This window comes from Neopsephotus bourkii, unplaced genomic scaffold (assembly GCF_033783945.1).
Source record: "Neopsephotus bourkii isolate Nb327-2 ecotype Australia unplaced genomic scaffold, CSIRO-AGI_Nbou_v1 NB_53, whole genome shotgun sequence".
Taxonomy (NCBI): Eukaryota; Metazoa; Chordata; class Aves; order Psittaciformes; family Psittacidae; genus Neopsephotus; species Neopsephotus bourkii.
The window spans coordinates 15,350,896-15,371,175 of NW_026900570.1; the positions used below are offsets into that span (position 1 = coordinate 15,350,896).

Below are 20,280 nucleotides of genomic sequence, written 5' to 3' on the forward strand. Positions count from 1 at the left end.
CAGGGACACCTTCAATGAAACCAGGTTGCTCAAAGCTCCATCCAACTTGGCCTTGAACACTTCCAGGGATGGGGTAGTCACAGCTTCTCTGGACAGCCTGTTCCAGTGTCTCACCATCCCCATGGTGGAGTAAGAACTTCTTCCATATATATTTTAGAAGTTGTTTAAGGTTGTTTCAAAGCACAAGTTCCTATTGCTAGCGTTGGCATCGTGGTTGTGTTTTTCATACTTGTGCTCTTCACTGTTGCCTTCTATGCTCTTTCACAGGGCAAACTACAAAAAGAAACACCAAATTCAGCTAAATACTACACATAGTCAAATGCACACACAAAAATCTAAACAATTTTTTCCTCCTCTTCTGTTTGGATTTGTTTTGATCTTACTTTGAAAAGGAACAGTCCACTAAAACAAACACCCTCCACTAAACCAAACAAAGACTCTGATTCTCATGGCTGAAACGATGTGAAAGTTTCTTCAGGATCAAAGTTGGAGCTTCTCCCAAGATGAATAGAAGCAGGTGTCCAACCAAGATGTTTTGTGAACTGGCTACAGTTGCACAAGATGCAGGCCCAGAGACTGAAGTTTAAATGCTTTTCCCAACACCTACACATGAAAGCATTACGCTACTTTGAGCAAGGCTGTGAGTTTTCAGGGTTTGTTTTACAAATGTGATAAAAAGTATGGTTTCAGGAAGGCAACTTTATCTAAAGCATTTCAGGAGGTATATCCCTATGCAAGAGATGCATCATGACCATTTCCTCCTAATCAAAGTTAGATATATTACCTGAGGTGAGAGACTGTACATTTTTTTTTATTTAAATACAAAATCATGCCTTCCCCCCCCCCCAAACAATCAGAGGGCCATACACCTACACAGTGCTTTGTACAAATATAGAATCGCAAAATCATAGATTCATAGTTAGGGTTGGAAAGGACCTTAAGATCGTTGAGTTCCAACCCCCCTGCCATGGGCAGGGACACCTCACTCTAAACCATATCACCCAAGGCCTCATCCAACCTGGCCTTGAACACTACCAGGGATGGAGCATTCACAACCTCCCTGGGCAACCCATTCCAGTGCCTCACCACCCTAACAGGAAAGAATTTCCTCCTTATATTCTATCTAAACTTCCCCTGGTTAAGTTTTAACCCATCCCCTCTTGTCCTATCACGACAGTCCCTAATGAAGAGTCCCTCCCCAGCATCCCTATAGGCCCCCTTCAGATACTGGAAGGCTGCTATGAGGTCTCCATGCAGCCTTCTCTTCTCCAGGCTGAACAGCCCCAACTTTCTCAGCCGATCTTCATATGGGAAGTGCTCCAGTCCCCTGATCATTCTCGTGGCCCTCCTCTGGACTTGTTCCAACAGATCCATGTCCTTTTTATGTTGAGGACACCAGAACTGCACACAATACTCCAAGTGAGGTCTCACGAGAGCAGAATAAAGGGGCAGGATCACCTCCTTCAACCTGCTGGTCACGCTCCTTTTGATGCAGCCCAGCATACGGTTGGCTTTCTGGGCTGCAAGCGCACACTGCTGGCTCATGTTCATTTTCTCATCGACCAGCACCCTCAAGTCCTTCTCTGCAGGGCTGCTCTGAATCTCTTCTCTCCAGACTACATTCTGAATTACATAAAACTAAAGACAAATTTGAATTACAAACTGAAATTAAGTCACCAAACAAGAAACCTCATTCACAGCCTCATTTTATTTTTTCATTTATCATTTGCTTCCCTAACAAGAAAACAAATCTTATTTTCACACATTAGAACAGTTGTTAGCATGAATATCGTAACAAGAACTTCCGGTATCACATTTTACCCTTGCCTTCCATTCCTCTCTTCTTTAAGCAATACTTTTAACTGATCTATTTTCTGAGCACTGACCTGACTCTCAACATAGTCTCTCTTAAATGTGACTTTTGCTAATCAATATTAGTACACAACTTCATTCAATCAGTCACTGTTTCCACATGTATTCAAAGTCTTCGCTTTAACACTAAGGACAACTTTTAAAATTTCATTAAGCTTTGTTCAAATAAAAATGAAAGCAAATTGAAATTTACACACCATAAAATTTTATTAAAGAAAACTCAGTCTGCTTGAATTATCAAACCAAGATTTACAACAAAAACATTTTGTCATTAAAGGCCTACAGTCAATTAGCAAAATGGTTCTAGTAACTAGACTCCATGTGGGGTTTAGGCATGCAAAAGTGCAGAATGGTGCTTTTGGAAAGTCTGTCAAGCATTTATACAGGATAGATAGCAGACTGCTGCTGCGATTTCACTATTTTATGCCCACTATTGTTTTGTGGAGTTTTTTGTTTTTTTCTCAGATTTGGTGGTTAGGGGTTTTTTTGCACCTAATGTTCTCAATCAACTTCATCCATAGCTTTAGATTCCCTTTACAGATCTATCTTCATCATTCATCCTCTTCAAACTGATTTAAGAGTTACTAGGTCCAATCTTTCACCACCTGTTTTTTCAAATGGAAGCTCTCTCCCTTTTCAACTCTCAGTTCCTAAATTTCAGGTGAATGAATGTAATCTGAGCACCATCAAAGGTTCTCTGCTCCAGCAAATAAAACTAAAAACAAAAAGGCAAAATATTTTCTCAGCAACAGACTCTGAAAACATATTTGACAGTAGGTAAATAAACGTCAATATTAGCTTTGCTCTGAAGTCTCCAGATATAGCACCGTGACTCTGTCCTGTTTATAAATCTGGCTCCCCTTTTAATTTTGCATTCATTTAGGGAACAGCAGTCTCACGAAAAGGTGAGGAAGGCTCATGTATGCAGTATTTAAAAATTTTAACAGGTTACAGTAAATCTATACATAACACTGGCTGCCATGATTCCAAATTTACTTACCAAGAAGTTTATTTTAAAAAAGATATTCAAGTTCTAAATTACTAAACCAGCACTTATTGACAAATTTTTAACTACTGTAGAGATGTATTTTTAAGTAAAAGAATCATCTTAGATCTATGTACCACAGAACGTAAAAATGAAATAGATTTCTTTTGAGGCAGAAATTCCATTACATACCAGGTTAAAAGCCATCACAATATTAACTATAACTAACCCATGAATGTAATTTTTTAAATGCTGACCAATTATAATTCCTGTGCTGGCTAGGACTCTGCTAATGTTCCAGGAAGGCCAGTTGGAGATATGGTTATCCTCAGAGGCTAAAGCTATGCCAGAGTAAAGTCAACCTACTCGCTACTTTTTTGTTGTTAAACAAACTGCGCTCATTTATGTTAGTTATATAAACTATTTAGAAAGAGGAAGTGTAAATATTGACAATGACAAAACAGTTTAAAAAGCTATCATTGAAAAAGTTAGAATACATATTCAGAGGAATTTCAGTGCTTAAAACCAGATTCACATATGATCATCCAGTTGAAGATTAGTGTGCTAAAAAAAAAGTTAAGAAAATACTTTGCATTTCAGTTCAACTGCACTTGATTCAAGTACAGCCTGGGGGTTGGCTGATATAAATTAAACATGGTCACTGCTTCAGCAGCCAGAAGTACAGAAAAATGTACATGTTCACAGGATAAATAGAAGTCTCTTCTTTTTTTGGGGATTAAGGGGTGGAAGTATAGGAAAAGCAGCTATCTCACTCCAATGCGGGAAGTCATCCACTCCAAGCCTTGGCATAATCTGGAAGACAAGAGATGTTATATTGGTACTAGTTCTATCCCAACATCTTTAAAGTATTTCCTACTTGTTTTTATGTTTAAAAACATCTACTTAAAATAAATAAAAACAGCTGGAAGTGGGACTGAAACCTGAACAAAATAAACAGTGTTTTAAACTAAGTCTGCTTAGGTTTTAAACACAAGAAGGTGGTCAAGCATGCTATTTTATTGAAGCTCGGCATTCCTTTTTTTCCCCTTTGTAAATCTAAAAGACACTATTCTTAATATGCTTACTCATAAGTACATGGAACCAATTAAGTTTTTCTTCAGGTTTCCCACGGAAGACTTCCAACTTGAAAGCAGGACCTTTACAAACTAATACTAAAAGACTAAGGACAGGTTACCCAGACTGAATTGGCTCATGAAAAGGCAGTGTATCAAGAATTACAAAATCGTATTACAAAATTAAAAAATGTTTATATTCAGCACCAAAATTGCACAGAGTTTAATCTGCCTACTCACTCAATTTGTATTTATTTAAAAGTCCTACACTTAAGAAGACAGACTTTCCTTTAATTTATTAGAGATCTAGTGACCTAGTTTATGTTAACTTTAAGCTTTACTTTTGTAAAGTAATTCAAGACTTAGCTATCCAAGGTGGCTAGCTTCACTCACATGGAGCTAATCTCCCTAGACACCTGCCAGATCTTCCCAAGGAAGATTCAGCTCAGCAATTTAACTCTAAAAATTGTTATACTAGTAGGTCTCACTACTCTCACAATGTAAGTATTCCAATTATTGACTTACTTTTTTTTCCCCCTAATTAAGAAAGCAGCGGCCTAGTATGGCCAATGCTCCTAACCAAAATTCTTATTCATTCATTTCAACCTTCTTCCAAATGCCAACTTGTTTGAAGATAAATCTAAGGTATTATATACCCTATATATTCAAAAGCACCTTTAGCAAAACGGACAGAAAGAAAGTTAACTCTTAGAATGAATCAATGCAATCCAAAGACTAAACACCCCCCCAACCCCCCCAATTTATTCTTATGAACATATCCCACACTAAGAAAGTGAACAATACTAATCACTCTACAAGACATTTCTTATGTTAGAAAACACTGCATGCTGGAAGCGAGGAAGATGCTCTCACTTCCCAAATACTCAGTTTATTCATTGCTTTAGATGTCACAAGACCACGTTATTGTAAAGGTCATGCAACAGCTGAAAAAACTCTATTACGCATGAGAAGACTCCTTTAAGAACTAAGATGAAAAATTAGCACACTTCAAACTATGTAAGCAAGACACTACCCAAGTTGTTAACAGACATTCAAAAATGCTTTTTGATCTTTACAGGCAAAGGATCTAAGGAAAGCTCAGCTTTCCATTTTAGTAATTGCTGTCATAAGGTATAAAAATTTAAAAATTAGCTACATCAATCAGATAAAAGTAAAAACTTTAATATTTGTAATAATTTGGGGTTATGCCAGATCTATGTACCTTTTCATCAAAATTCTGTTTGAATGCTTATCAAAAACCCCCAACCAACCAATAAGAAACACAAACATATCCACACCAACCCCTCCACCTCAGAAGCTTATGGTAGATGAGAATGTAAAGGAAGAAGACAGTTGCTTATTCCTTTAAACAATGACACACAGAATGAGAAAGTAGCACACAGAGACTAAACAACTATGCCAACAGCCACATATTTGGGGGATGGGGGACTGGGGGGACTGCTGTGTTGTCTGGCTTTGGTTTTGTGGTTTGTTTTTATTGTTACTGACTGGTTTGTTTTGGGTTTTTTTAACAATAAGCTGAAAGACCTTCATATAAATTTGGTATGATCTATGAAAAAAATCCCACAAGATTCAATAAAGAAACGAAAAATTCAAGATGTTCCTCGGCAAAGATCAGAAAACATATTCTTTCAGGAAATCCACGTTGGTATTAACAGGCTTCTAAATCAGTATTCCATTTACCACGTATTACTACATTAAGCAGTAAGCATTTACCCTTCTCCTGTCAAAGCACAACAGGACTGAATGTGCCATGGGTGATCCTTTATAGAGCTAAGGGTGAGGTATGCAGATATCTCAGCAGCTGTCATGCAACCTTTCATGTCCTGCTTGTTCGCAAAGATGAGAACTGCAGCCTTCCGTAAATCCTAGAAGCAATTTAAAGTATTCATAAGAGGTATAAAATCAGTCAGCCAGCACAATTATCACTGGAAGAACATTCCAAAACCTACATTAGATACTATTCAAATGGAAAAGCCTGCCAGTTATCATCCCCTTGAAATTACTTTCAGCTTCATTAAACAAGTTCTGTAGTAGTTAAAACAATAATAATTAAGAAAGCCACCTACATTCTTGGAAGTTTTATCCTATTGTCACAAAAAAGAAGCTCTAATAATGCTGCAGCAGCTTCAGTAGAAACAGAAACTAATAAAAAGCTAGTTTGCTTCTTTACAGAAATAAAAGATTCCACACAACAATAAGACAGGAACAGGAATATGGCTTTAGGAGTGCATAAGGGTAAACAAATACAATAATCAGGAAAACAACAGTTCTAATTAAAATGTTCAACACACTTCATTACATTTTAAGACTATTTCTTTATCAGGAGAAAAAAAAAAAACAAAAAAACCCAAACCCCCAACCACCAAACCTTTATGGTCCACAGTTGAAAATCCACTCCTACAAGTAGTCCAGTCTAGGCCTACCAACTGTTTTCAAGATATCACAACCTCTTAAGAGCATGTAACGTAAATAAACTACATGGAAACTAATAAACTACATGGGAAAACTTCTCTGCAAGAGGTCTTATTTTCCCCCTTTTTGGTCGTGTATTTGCTCCTTTCTACCAGACACAACCTACACTAACTGTAGAAGTAAAAACTCATTCAATGAAAATCTCTCCAAGAAATGAGCTCAACAAAATTACTTGCATTAATACTTGCATATTAAATAATCTTCCTTCAAAAAAAATGAAGTTATTCAGACTTAAAACCCCTAATTTAGCTTGAGAGTCATCACAGAAAGCTTTAATGTACTTTAGCTAATCCAATGCAGAAATTATTTTAGAATGTTTAAGAGAACTGGCCCAGTGTTGGACAGTCCTCAATACAACACATAATAATAAAACTATAAGCAAAATAACTCACAAGAAAAATGAACTGAAGCTAATTTATCCATAGTATTATATATGCTCCTTAATTTTAAGGAACAGGATTAAAGCAAACAAGAAAGAAATGGAATTGCTGATTTTCTAAGATCAGCAATAAGGTTACCCACTGCAAATAGTTTCTTAAAAGTTTAACCATTAAACTGAGAGAGGGTGTGGTAAACAGTAATACCCAGTTACATTAATACGAAATTAAAAATACTTTACAACTTCGACTTGTAAATCACGTGTGATTATAATCACACAAGCCCTATCAGAAGAGTACTTCATAATAATGTTCCTCTTTATTTATAATTTATATGGTTTTAAAATGTGATCAACATGCTAGGCTCAGAAAGTTTTTTGTGACAGCATAATTTTTGTTAACATAAGAAGCATGTAATGTTATCTGATTTTCACAACGGAACTATTAGCCCAACTCCCCACCATACCTCATGAGCCAGCATTCTATAAAGTTCTTCTTTTGTTATAGAAAGTCGCTCTCTATCAATGCTGTCAACAACAAGAATGATGAACTAGGAGAAAAAAGAAGAGTACAGTATGTAAGTACAAAGTGTAAATTACAGAAAGCATGTTTTCAAGAGACGACTACTACCTGCATACTCAGAAAGCTAGGAAACTGAAATTGAAATTCCCTATTCTTAAACAAGTATTTTTAACAATTCAGCATCATGTTACTCACAGGCTTAAGAAATGTTACTTCAAAGTAGACCTCAGAAAGGTATGAACCAGTAGGGTTTAGCATTATGTTGCAAAACACCTTAACCTTTGTGAAGGGCCTGTGCAAGTTGGCTTCTCGTTTACCACACTGCACTCTTCCACCTAGGCACTTGGAGATGGCTACAGCAGTGACTTTACCCTTATTGCTCCTGCTTGGCATGTGATTCTCAGGGCCTGTGAATCCTGAGACACTGCTAGGTCTGGCCCAGCAAGTCTCTCATGGGAAGCGATTCTCACTGGTATGAAAACCAATTTCTTACCCCACTCTTTCTATCCTCTGTTTTAGATCTTCTATTTTATAGCCTTAAACTGGAGAGGAAATAAACATGCTTGTAAACATTACACAACAGTATTTGTACACAAACCATTACAACTGATCAGTGTTCAACACTTGCCCTGCTGAGTGTACTCCAAGCAACACTAACAGCATCATAGGTAGGAACAGTGAGTAGGGAGATAAAGCACATTCTGATGAAAATTATACAGATACTATAAAATAAATAAAATACATACATAAACACATGCTACATTAGAGAGGAAACAAAGGAGATTACATTCCTCTCATTTCCTTTTCCCTCAAATCCCATGTATGTAAGCCTGCCTCAACATCCTTTCTGTAAGAATATGATCCAATTCTTAAAACAGAATGCAAAAATAGCCTTATCAAGTTCAAACTAGTTAGGACAGGTTTGCACTGAAAAGCTTATTTGTGGGATTTTTACATTACTGCAAAAGTTTTGTTTAGATTGTTTCAATTTACAGATAAGGAAAGAAAGAAGAGAGTAACAAAAAAGAAGCATCAGAAGTAACTACTATAATTTTCCAACATATGCTCCAAATCACTTTGCTTTATAAAACTAAGACGATTCATTACCCATTGAAAATGACCAGAAAGTATGAAAAATAAAGTCAATTTAATGCTGCTGTGACTCTGAAGACGTCTAAGCAGATGAGGAACAGCAATGAAGGAATTATTCATATTGGGGAGGCTAGGATTAGCATACTAAACAGACAGCTTTTCTTCCTCAACTGTTTCCAACAGACAAAGCTTCTAAGTAAAAGGGAAAGTTCTTTCCAAGTGCTAGAAAGCACTGGATTTCAAATGCTTACTAGCCAGCATATGACAAAGAACATCACAAAAGGATCAAAAAATCCCCCAAAACCCTAATACATGCATCTCCCCAAGTTCCAAAATAAAGATTCTCAATGGACAAGTGTCAGGAACTTATTATTATTGTACCAGATACTGCTGGCAGAAGTCTTTTGACCCTCATGAGGATGCATGTGTCTTAGATGTAGCCATACTTGTCTAGATAAAAATAAGTTTAAAATATTAGAGATAAAGGTTGAGATGTCATCACCAGGCTTTCAGTAGGCAAAAAGGTTCTGAACATCTGGGCTGGATCACTCATCTCACCTCTCTCAAAACGGGACACAGGACAGAAAACCCCACTTTACAGGAGGACTGAATGATTATATAATGAGAAATATGTACAAGAGACCTGCTTTTAGCAGAAGTCGTAAGAAGAGAAGTCTAGAAGTTTTTACATCAGTGTAGAAGTCTCAGTGTGAGGATACAGAGATTTATGTGTATGTTGTGTTGATAACCTTCTGGCACCAAGAAGGCTGGCAAAAAAAAGCAACCCTCCAAAGGGCAAGTGTTGCTGAGTTCTACTTATAACCTTTCCAGCAATGGCAGCTTTACCAGTAACTCATGAGTAGTGCACAGTACTGACTTGCCTCCAACCCTTGGATAAAACCCACAAGCTGATGAGCTTTTAAATACTGCTGCTTAGAATAACCTTCATTTCTCATTCTTAACAATCGTTACCTCAAAAATATTTCAGACTAGATGTACAGAAGTTAAATTACACACTGCAAATCCACACCAAATTTGCCAGATATATGGCAAAATTTTTCAATCTACTGGAAAAACATGCAAAAAACCCTGTTTCACCTGAAATGTATTTTGATATAATTTGATTGTCAGATCAACAACATCAGTGTAAAGTATACACAACAAATACTTCAAATATTACCAGAAAGTTGGCTGCAAACCAGACACACCTTACACTTTTTGGGTTTATTCTTCCTCAAAAATATTTCAAAACATTACAGCTGAAATCTTTATAGAAATTTACCAAAATTTCTAACAAATAAATATACTTTCAAACAAACATTGTATCTGTAGAGTAGCTTCTCATACCTCCGTGTTCGAGTAATAGGTATTCCACGATGACCGTAATGATTCTTGTCCTCCAATATCCCACATTAAAAAATGAGTGTTTTTCACTACTATTTCTTCTACATTGCTTCCTATTGTTGGAGAAGTATGAACCACTTCATTCATTAAGCTAAAGGAGAAAATATCACATGATAAAGACCTGTCAGTAAAATTCACAAGGCTTGTCACAACGCAGTTACAACAAATTTGTAACAGAAAAAAGTAAATGTATGTAACTTTGAGAGGAAAAAAAAGAGATTAAAAAAACTACACATATTTCAAGAAGCTATAAATCAAATATTTATAGAAATAAAGCAAATATTGAAGAGCAGTTCTTCAGTAAAAAGATCAGTTCAAACTGAATTTGGACTGAAAACTGTGGATGGCAATTTCTAGTGTGCTTTTGTAGCAGAGACTGTAGACATGCTTGAAAACATCAGCAATTAAAAATAAGCACATAAAAAAGCTTATAAGAAATGGATAATCATCTGCATTTTAGATGTCCTCTTTTTAAAGGACACTCTTTAACTGATATTTAAAATGCATTTGTTTCAGTGTAATAGCTTGCTGTGCTAAAGTTCCCAAAGGACAGGAACATTAAATTGTGCAAAATATAAATAAGAATGTAATTTTATCAGAGCAGTCAACTATGTAATTCAGTATTAAAAAAAAATTCCAAAGGACTGTTTGTTTACATTGCCAAAAAAGTCTTTATTCTGCCTTTAAGCTTTGACAAAAGTGCTTAGAAAAGAGTTTTCTTGAAAACATTCTCTGCTGCTTTCATATGCAAATATATACATACAAAGTTTGCTACACCCTCTTATTTTCCACAATTACAACAGTAATTATGTTCCTGCCAATATTCTTAAATTTATCACACATACTGTAATGCTGGCAAGATTTGGGTTCAATGATGCTATTGAAAATGCTTAAGGTGGGAGCTTGGCAAGATGAAATACTATGCTGAGGAATCCTTCACCACAAATTTCAGACACTGGAATCAGAAGACACTGGAAACATTTAGGGATTTTTTGCAGAATGGCTACAATTTCCAGTAACTTAAAAATAATTTTCTTCTTTTGTGAGACCTCACTTGGAGTATTGTGTGCGGTTCTGGTGTCCTCAACATAAAAAGGATATGGAAATGCTGGAACAAGTCCAGAGGAGGGCCACAAGGATCATCAGGGGACTGGAGCACCTCCATTACGAAGACAGGCTGAGAAAGTTGGGGCGGGTCAGCCTGGAGAAAAGAAGGCTGCTTGGAAACCTCATAGCAGCCTTCCAGGATCTGAAGGGGACCTATAAGGATACTGGAGAGGGACTCTTCATTAGGGACTGTAGTAATAGGACAAGGGATAATGGGTTAAAACTTAAACAGGAGAAGTTTAGACTGGATATAAGGAAGAAGTTCTTTAATGTAAGGGTGGTGAGGCACTGCAATGGGTTGCCCAGGGAAGTTGTGAATGCTCCATCCCTGGTAGTGTTCCAGGCCAGGCTGGACAGAGCCTTGGTGACATGGTTTAGTGTGAGGTGTCCCTGCCCACGGCAGGGGAGTTGGAATGAGATGATCTTAAGTTCCTTTCCAACCCTAACTATTCTATGATTCTATTCTCTGCAGTTCTTGGTGGAAGGATTATTTCTATGCTTCAAATAAAGATAAGCTTAGATGGCCAAAGAATTTACAGTCCATTTTGTGCTTGTATGAACAATTTTGCTGTTCAATTTACAGTTGCATGCTAAAACACTGCAGTTTCTTCGCTTATCCTTTATATACTTATTCTGTTTAGAAATAATATTAATGTTCAAACTGTGATCTACAACCCTAGAGATTTCATCAGGTTGCAACACTGAATTATCAATGATTAAACAGTGACAAATATTAAAGTGTAAACAGAAAGAACAGAATAGTTCATGTACTTACAATTGGTAAAGAATAGTAGTCTTTCCAGCATTATCAAGTCCCACTATGATTACTTTGTGCTCTGCATATACACAAAAAAGACAAGAATAAATTAATGGAAAAAGCAACAGTTATAATTCTGGTTAATCAACTTTCCTTTGTTCCTTACTGAAGAAAACTACTGCTTGCTTGTCTTATTTCAACAGCTTACACAGAATATTGGTGACTTCAGTGAGGGTGTGTGTGGAATTCACAAAGACTCATCCTCTCTTGATACTACAGTCACAAGAAAAGTCAGTACCTGACTTCATAAAAAAATAGTTATAATACAATTGCTTTGTCAATAATACCTCATTTTAGAAAGAAAAGTACAATGAAAAAATGTAACTCATAGCAGTGTATCATTTTAAGGACATCACCAAACAACCAAAGACTGCGAAAACTATAAAGGCTAACTTTTAAGGCTCAGTAACAGCCACTTCTTAAGGGACCACCATCATTCACACTATAAAAACTACGAGGAAGCTGTATTTTGAGTAGATCAGAAATTCCAGTGTTACAATTTCTAAACTGAAAAGTCACAGAATGACAGAATGGCTGAGGTTGGAAGCCACTTCTGGAGGTCATCTGTTCCAAGCCCCTTGCTCAACCAGGTGTATCTAGAGCCAGTCACCAAGGACCATCTCCAGGTGGCGTTCAAGCATCTGCAAGAATGGAGACTCTACAACCCCTCTGGGCAACCTGTGCCAGTGTTCAGGCACCCTCATAGTAAAAATGTGTTTTGTGGTGGTCAGAGGGAACCTCCTGTGTTTCAGTTTGTGCCCACTGCCTTTGGTCCTGTCACTGGCCACTACTGAGAAGAGTGACTGTCCTCTTTGCACCCCCAAGCCTTCTCTTCTCAAAGCTAAATAAATTGTCGAAGGTCTCTTAGCCTTTTGTCATAAGAAAGATGCTCCAGTCCATTAATCAGACTGTGGCCTATCAATGGACTTTCTCCAGTATGCCCATCTCTCCTGTACTGAGGAGCCTGGAACTGAACACACTACTCCATGTGATTACTCACTGATACTGAGCAGAAGGGAAAGATCACTTCTCTCAACCTGCTGTAAAGTCCAGCTTATACAATAGCGATCTTCTAATTGCTGCAATGTTATTTTTCCAGGCACAGGAGAAACAAAACTAAAACCAACAAAACCCCTCAGAACTTACATGCTTCTCTAGTTAATCCTTCTTAGAATTTCAAATACAGAAGCACAGCTAATTAGAATGGTGATTCTTTTGATACATGGATGAAGTTAGAAGATACTGACAAAAAGGCAAATCACTTGAGAGAATTTACAAATGGATAGTAGACATAAAACCTAAATAAAAAGTATGTGAGCAGGCTCCTTTTTAAAGGAGTAATATTTAAAATTCTAGGGCACTTATTCCAAAGCGTAACATGGTTCAAAGCTTAAAGACATCCTCTAAAATACCACATTCAACCTATAAGACTTAAGAACAAATTATAAAAGGTCAAAGGGGCTATCATAAATATAAAATTGGCAGGGTTTTGCCTTCAAGTGGGTGGTCTAAGGAAGAATCACAGTGGCTTGTTTTGTTGTGATTTTTTTTTGGGGGGGCAGAGGGGGTGGGAGAGGGCTTTTTGGTTTTGTTTATTTTTTACATCTATTTATATGTAATAACCTAAGTCTTTTCATACTGAAAGTGATTTTAATGAAACAATCTCTTGCTTAGAACTTTTAGAATTTTTGCTATGTGATGTGGCCTTAACAAATGTTTAAATACATTTCCTTTTATCAGTACCCCTCCTACTGCATCCTGACAACACATTCTAAGGCAAAAACTTTTCCTGGCCTTAAGTAGTACTTTTAGTACATAAGCAGCAGCACCAGTAACGAATACCTTCCTCAACAAATAAATGATATGAAATCCTCTCTTGCTTCTAACTCTAATAAACCATACCACATAGCTGGACTGTCCATTTCTTGTTCAAAGTCACCTAAGTTTAAAAGGTTTTCAAAGTTCAAACAGAACTCCCCTTCTGTTGTTTTCAAATCAGCCATGTTGTCAACTATTGCCTGAAGGAAGATGACACTACTTCTGCAACATTTCAACAGAGTTATTTTTAAGGAAGAAAAGGAATTCCGGACAGGTATTACATTGCTCTTCCCCACCTTCACATCAGTACACAGGGTCTTACTTAGGAACGAATGAGAAAAGCATTGGATGAAACAGTATCAAGCTACTTAAGGTGATGGGGGGGGGGAGAAATCTCCATCAAGATGACTTGTTGAAAGCCACTGAAGCATGAGTGTTTCAACACTAACTGGGGGGGAGGGGGGGGGAAGACACAGCTATGTGTGTTACTCCATAGTCAGGTTGTATTTTATACAGCAACTGAAGACACACAAACAAGAAACAGTCAAACAAGTGCTAATTAATTTTGATTTGGGGATTGAACTAATTAGATTAAAGCATTGGTATCTCAGACAAATAGCAGTTTCCACCTTTAATTAATGGCAGTTGCCTTCAGGACTGTCATCTAGGGTAATGGAAACCTCTTCACTTGCAAACATATTCAAAAGCTGAATTTTTGTCTAGTTTGGTTAGATTACAGAATTTTTACTTGTATATGTGCATTAGAGAAAAAACACGTGAATTTAAAAACTGACAAACTAAGACAGAGCAAAATTTTAGCATGACAAGTACTTGTTTACAAGAACAATTAGTAGAAACTAGATGCTACATTAAAGAGAAAGGACAATTATGGAGTAAACCATAGGCAATGATTTTTGCTCGTATTTGTTTTCTGTACTTACAGACTAACCCAAGTTTCTCCCTTTCACTGGCTGGTATTCAAACTCAGTTTGGGTTGTATTCATGAATATCTTCCCAGTCCACCATGTTCTTGGCAAAGGAAGAAGAAAATCCGTAACAGAGTTGCCAGAGCAGAAGAGCAGAGTCTTTATAAATCAGGTAGAAAGAGGGAAAAAAAATAAGTAGAAAAAGTAGGCATATGCAGGGGGGAAAAAAGACAGTATTACACTACTGTTTAAAAGAATCCAAAGAATTCTGTTATATCAACCATTCCTGGCAGACTGTTAAAAATAAATTAAAAAAAAATAAAAATAGTATTTTTAAAGAAAATTCCTGGCAGCCTAGTATTACAAAATAATGGGACAGCAAAGATGATCTTGCAGATATTAGAAGGAAGACATAATAGGCTCTTTTCTTCACTTGTCTATATTTCTTTGTGGTAAAAGGACCCAAAACTGAAGATCCAGTTCTCACAATTTTGCCCTTTCCTCTAATTTGCAAAAATTAAAAATAAAAATCCAAATTAATGATGAGCAAGGCTCTTCTAACATATTTGAAAGAAGAAATTAATATTGGAAAGGGTTTCCGGGCTGTGAAACCCCACATCTAGTTCCGAAGAATAACAATCTTGGAGGCTTCAGGGTTGAAGACACAATGCAGATAGAAGTTTGCTGAAGAGGTGGCAGGAGGAATAGCATTTTACTTAAGTTCGAAGTCATTTCCACACAGGGATTCATTCTGCAAACTACAAGCTACCTTAGAGTCTTCTTTTAAACACAAAAATTGCTGAAATATGTCTTGCATTTCCAGACTTGAGTACAAGTAGAGAGTAGAGAAACTATCAACAGTGCTTAAGTAGTCACTGGAACCAAAATCCATTTGGTTTTCTAAATAATGGTCTCTGCTACACTGACGGTACATACTGGTAACTGTTAGTAAGCTTAAGTAAACTGTAGAGTTACAGAAGTTCAACCTCCCTAACTTGGAGCTTACCATTATTTTGCTTACAGCATTTTTTTAACACCCACAGCATTTATTCAGGGGACCTAAAAGACTGTGAACAGCTAACATAAAAAAAATTAAAAATACTTCAGAACTTCTTTAAGAACCCTAGTCTATTTTTAAGCCAACTATTTATCTTATAAATAAAGTATCTCTATTTCAGTTTGCACTGTTCAATAATTACTTGATTAAAGAGACAACGTATATTGACAGGGCTGAAAGACATGGAAATGCTTAGTGTCCTCTTTCTCCCAGACTTTAATCTCTGCACAGAAAAAGCACAGAGAACAGAAACCAAGAAAATTGAGTAAGACCCTGGAAGAGTTCTGACCACTACCACCAGCACCACAGAAACAAAATCCACAGAACTAAATAGATATTCCCCAATGGACTGTGCTCAGGGCAGGGCCTGTTAGCCTTCCTCTTTTTCATTAGTCATTGACTCACAGACCAACAGAGGCATTACCCAATTTCCTTAAACTGTTCTGCATGAAGCTTTTCTTGTTCCATAATCCCACACACTAGATCTGGAGAGTACATGGTAGACTGCCGTAGAAAAGCAGTGCATTCTGCCAGGGGAGCAGAAGAAAGAGCTAAATGATTTCCTCTTCTAAAAGTTCCTGTTTGTCCTGGGTTCAGCAGCTTAAATGATGCTGTTACAGCTCAAAGCCATGTGCTATTTTAACCATTCCATTTTCTACCATGAGCCAGTCTGGGTTTGCCAAAATCGGCTAACCATAATCAAAATGAGTGGAAACAACTGCACAATTTCTGCTGCATATACAAAGAGCTGAAACAGAACACAACAGGCCAATTCAACCCCCTAGAAGAAACACGCAGATGCTACCCAAGCCATAGCTAAAACAATTGAATACAAATGCTGGAAGAGGTCATCAGATAGTATCAGCCAGCAGACAACAGGGAATGTCTTTAGAAACAGACTAGGTCAAGTTTCTTGATCTCCCTTTTCCAGTACTTCATCCTTACCACTGGAAAGATGGTAAGAGAATCAAACTGCAAGAGTAGTAACAATGATGTGCAAATTAATAAAATTCCATTCAGTGCTTTAGGAGGATCTAAGTTACTTTCGTTACAAGGTTTTTCTGCAAGGCTGAAGGCACTCTGAATGAACACAATTTTCTGTACATCACACATTTACTCTAACTGCACTGAACTCCAAAGGCACAGAAACAAATGGCCTATTTAAGAAGTTAGTTATCTCAAGATGTGCATTTTTCAGAAAGCTACCAACACTTTTCCCTGTGAGTTAACAGTTTTGGCTCACCAGTAAATACTTCTTTAACTTTCCTATAAAATTAATTCCTATAAAACACCTTTCAGATTCAGCATTTTCAGCTCAGGTATTATTCACATTTACGCAAAGCAAAGCAATTAATACTTGAGTGAAATGCCAAGTATTTCCTGTTCTGTATTTTCTAGCACTTTGGCACACCTCCTCCCCCATGCTCTACTTGATGGAAAGCAGATGGCACTTTCTAAATCTTTGCTTTGTTTAACCTTTCATTTTGCCAGTATCAAATGCTTCAGACTATCAGCATAACCTACATTAGCCACAATGAAATCATGCTATGCTCCGCACATATGAGGGTCTGTTTGCAGCTTTGAAATACTTCCTCTATATAGTCAAAATCATTGTGTGAGCTACTGCACTAGTATGCCCAACAAGCAGTTTAATGGGACAGCTGATGAATTCTCCAAGAAACGTTCTGGATTTGATATAACTAGAAGAGCAAGCAAATCCAAGTCAGTAATTATTATCTTTTATTATTACTAATAATATTATTTAGAGGAAAATAGTCAGGTAATTAGAGAATAATTTCCTACTACATGGGTCAAAAATTTAAAGTTAAATTGTCTAGGATGAAATTTCAATTTTAGCCATGAAAACAAGCTTTCTTCTCTATGGTCACCACAAGAAGAGGGGGCAAGAAAAAAAAACAACAAACCAAACTGAAGAGAAGAAAAGATCACAGTACACCTCAGAAGCCTCTCACTCGGATAAAAGACAAATGGTGAGTATTTCATGGTACTGCCTCATCTTAATATCTTAACTGTGATACTAATTTCATTAATGTTTTAAATGTGTGAAAATTAATTTTCCTTTCAGGAATTAATATACAGTAACAAAGACGATATGTTTTCCACTAACAAAATGAAATCAACATAATTAACAAAAACTAAACATGAAACTGCCCCTCTTCCTTCCTTCCTAAAGGTAAACAGTGACATCATAAGGTACCATACAGACCAACATTAAAAGCCACCAGAAGTTACCTCCTGATCACTTTCCTGCTTATAGACGTCTCTTCTTAGTCCTTCACAAAAGTTTTAGATTGTGGTATTTGACAAAAAACAGGACAATACTTAACAGTTTTCTGGAGAATAGGGAAAACCTTGAATCTTACCAAATGGGCTTTCCAGTTAAGAAAAGTAAGAATTTTCAAATCAACAACAGGAACAACCTCAGAAGACTCTCTCAGAAGCCTTCAGGAATGATGCGCTTGGATGTTACATGTGGGGGAAAGATCTGGATCTCCATCCCACTCCCATTCCATGAAAAGATTGATACATGGCTGTTAACATGTACACGCACTGAGGATTTGCTCTTGTATTTAATTTATAGAATGAGTTATGTCGGTGTACAATGACTATTAAACTATTAAAGAGTCACCAGGTGTACTTGCTTCCCAAAACTTTCAAAACTGTACTGGCAGTAAAGTGAAGCACAAAAAACCTTAACTGCATTTTAAGTAACTTTAAGGTGGGAATAAGGCGTGCACTTGGAAACCTGATGAGAGAGCAGTAACATTAACAGCAGTTTGCCTCCTTCAAACTCCGGGCCTCAATGAAAAACTGTATCGTACAAACAATAAACTCCTTGACTATTTTATTTTCTAACCAAAAAAGGCTAGGGAAACAAGAATCATTAACATAAACAACAGCTAAAACAATCTTGGATTTTGATAATAGCTATCGGAGCTAACGGTGCTGGCAGCCACAAGTTTTGAACTCTGGATTAGAGCATGAGCCACTACTGTAGGGCTGGGTGCACTAGGTGGGATAGAACGGAAAGCTATCTCCTTACGACCTCTTTATTTTTGGCTTCAGAAGCGATTTTCATGGGTCAGTAACCATGTTTTAACTAGCACCTTTGCCAAAACAGAGATCTTTACCTCAAAGGCCCCAACACAAGTCTAGCGTGGATTTTTTTTTCCTGCTTTTGTTATTTTATTTGATACTAAGGATAAAAGTAGCATGATTTTAACAGTATATCCCGACTTGAAAACGGGAGGGTCTTGCAAACACAAACAAGACCTTCACCGTACATCAAAGCTTCAGACTCTACAACGGTGAAAAAAACATTCCTGAGAGGCAGCATTCACCACTCTGCTAACTCAGGAGCACACGGCCTGAAGGGCTGCCCGGGCTAAACGAAGCATAAGGAGCCGCCAGAAGACGGAGAGGAGGGGGCCTCCTCAATGAGAGAAACAAAGCGACTGCGAACATGAGGGGCCGCGGAACTGGCGCTCACGGCGCCGCACAAAGAGAAGCCCAACTTTCTCCCGGGCACGTCTTCAGGGGACACCCGGAGGCCGGACCAATACCCCAACTCCCGTGGGCTGCCCGCGGCGCTCTGAACCCCGCGGGAGCCTCTCGCCCCCCCTCAGCGGCACGCTGGCCGCCCCACCTCCCCGTGGCTAGCTCGGGCCCCCGCGCCCACCTTGGCTACCGAAGAGACTCCACAGCTTGGCGAAGATCAGGCCCATGCCTGGCCTCAGCTTCCCCCTGAGCCCCGGGCTCAGCCAAGCGGCGGTGATGGACTCTCTTCGGGCAAACGCAGCCCACAGCGGCCCCGGGGCAGCTACCGCGAGGGGGGCAGAGGGGCCGGGCATAGAGCGGCACCGCCCCGCCCCGGCCCGGCCAACGGCCTCACGGCGCAAGGGGCCGCCCTAACGCCTACGCGGCTGTAGCAGCGCGTCACTTTGTGCGTCATCACGTATACCCACGACGTGTGGCCTCAGCGATAGCGGGGACCGGGGCGTGTGGTGGGACGAGGTTGGGGCAGGGTGGAGGGGCCGGGCTTTTCCCTGGGCTGCTGGTGAGACCGGGGATTAGGAGCTCTCCGCCAGGGAATGGTGTTGCGGGTTATTCTTGTCCCTCGCCCTGGTAGAAGCGGCCCTCAGCGGTGTTTGGCCCTGGAGCTGGAGCGTCCTTTTCCCTGTCGCCGCGTTCCCCGCCCAGGTAGGGGCGGTCTTCGTTGTGGCTGGGAAGGACCTGTGATTTTCAAGGCATTCGATTCTTTCCTGCAAAGCATTTAAAAATAGCGGTGTGTTTTTCAGTGCTGTACTGGAGCACTTAACACATCGGAGGGGTGGAAATAGCCTGTTGTAATACATGCAGGAGCGTTTAAGCTTGCTCACGCGGGCCACCAACACCCCCCCCCCCCCCCGCCCTCCCCCCCCAAAACAAAACAACAATCGACATGTCGTGGTTTTAGAGCCCAGCAGATACCACGCAGCCGTTCGCTCACACCCTTCTCTCCTTACGGTCCCCGGGCGGGATAGGGAGGAGAACCGAATGAATGTAAACATCAGGGGTTGAGATAAGAACAGTTTAGTAACTAAAGTACAGTATAATACTGTTAGTAATAAGAAGGGAAACAACAAGGGGAGAGAATATAAAACCGAAAGAAAAAAAAACAATAAACACAAGTGATGTAAAACACAGTTGTCACTATCCATCGACCAACTCCCA

General features: G+C 38.5%; 1 protein-coding gene across 3 annotated transcripts; it reads right to left on the bottom strand.

The window, feature by feature from the left end:
• Nucleotides 1-1,689: 1,689 nt before the first annotated feature.
• Nucleotides 1,690-19,434, bottom strand: ARL5B (ADP ribosylation factor like GTPase 5B). 3 transcript variants are annotated; one of them, XM_061352187.1, is made up of 7 exons: nucleotides 19,247-19,384; nucleotides 14,505-14,648; nucleotides 11,704-11,764; nucleotides 9,765-9,912; nucleotides 7,270-7,353; nucleotides 5,668-5,819; nucleotides 1,690-3,670 (listed from the first exon to the last, which is right to left on the bottom strand). In XM_061352187.1, exons 4-7 carry the CDS (start codon nucleotides 9,906-9,908, stop codon nucleotides 3,622-3,624), a joined length of 429 nt encoding a protein of 142 aa, XP_061208171.1. In that variant the 5' UTR covers nucleotides 9,909-9,912; nucleotides 11,704-11,764; nucleotides 14,505-14,648; nucleotides 19,247-19,384; the 3' UTR covers nucleotides 1,690-3,621. The 3 variants fall into 3 exon arrangements, with proteins under 3 accessions (XP_061208171.1, XP_061208181.1, XP_061208162.1); XM_061352197.1 differs by having other exon boundaries at nucleotides 14,505-14,592; nucleotides 19,247-19,367; XM_061352178.1 differs by lacking the exon at nucleotides 14,505-14,648 and having other exon boundaries at nucleotides 9,765-9,942; nucleotides 19,247-19,434.
• Nucleotides 19,435-20,280: the final 846 nt, after the last annotated feature.

What these genes read in the sequence shown, in the direction of transcription:
- ARL5B (XM_061352178.1), bottom strand. Translation starts at nt 19,418, where the DNA reads ATGCCCGGCCCCTCTGCCCCCCTCGCGGTAGCTGCCCCGGGGCCGCTG. An exon ending in GAGTCTCTTCGGTAGCCAAG is followed by an intron (nt 11,765 to 19,246) that starts GTGGGCGCGGGG and finishes GTGTATATGCAG; the next exon opens with AGCACAAAGTAATCATAGTG. An exon ending in ACTACTATTCTTTACCAATT is followed by an intron (nt 9,943 to 11,703) that starts GTAAGTACATGA and finishes TTTTACTGACAG; the next exon opens with GTCTTTATCATGTGATATTT.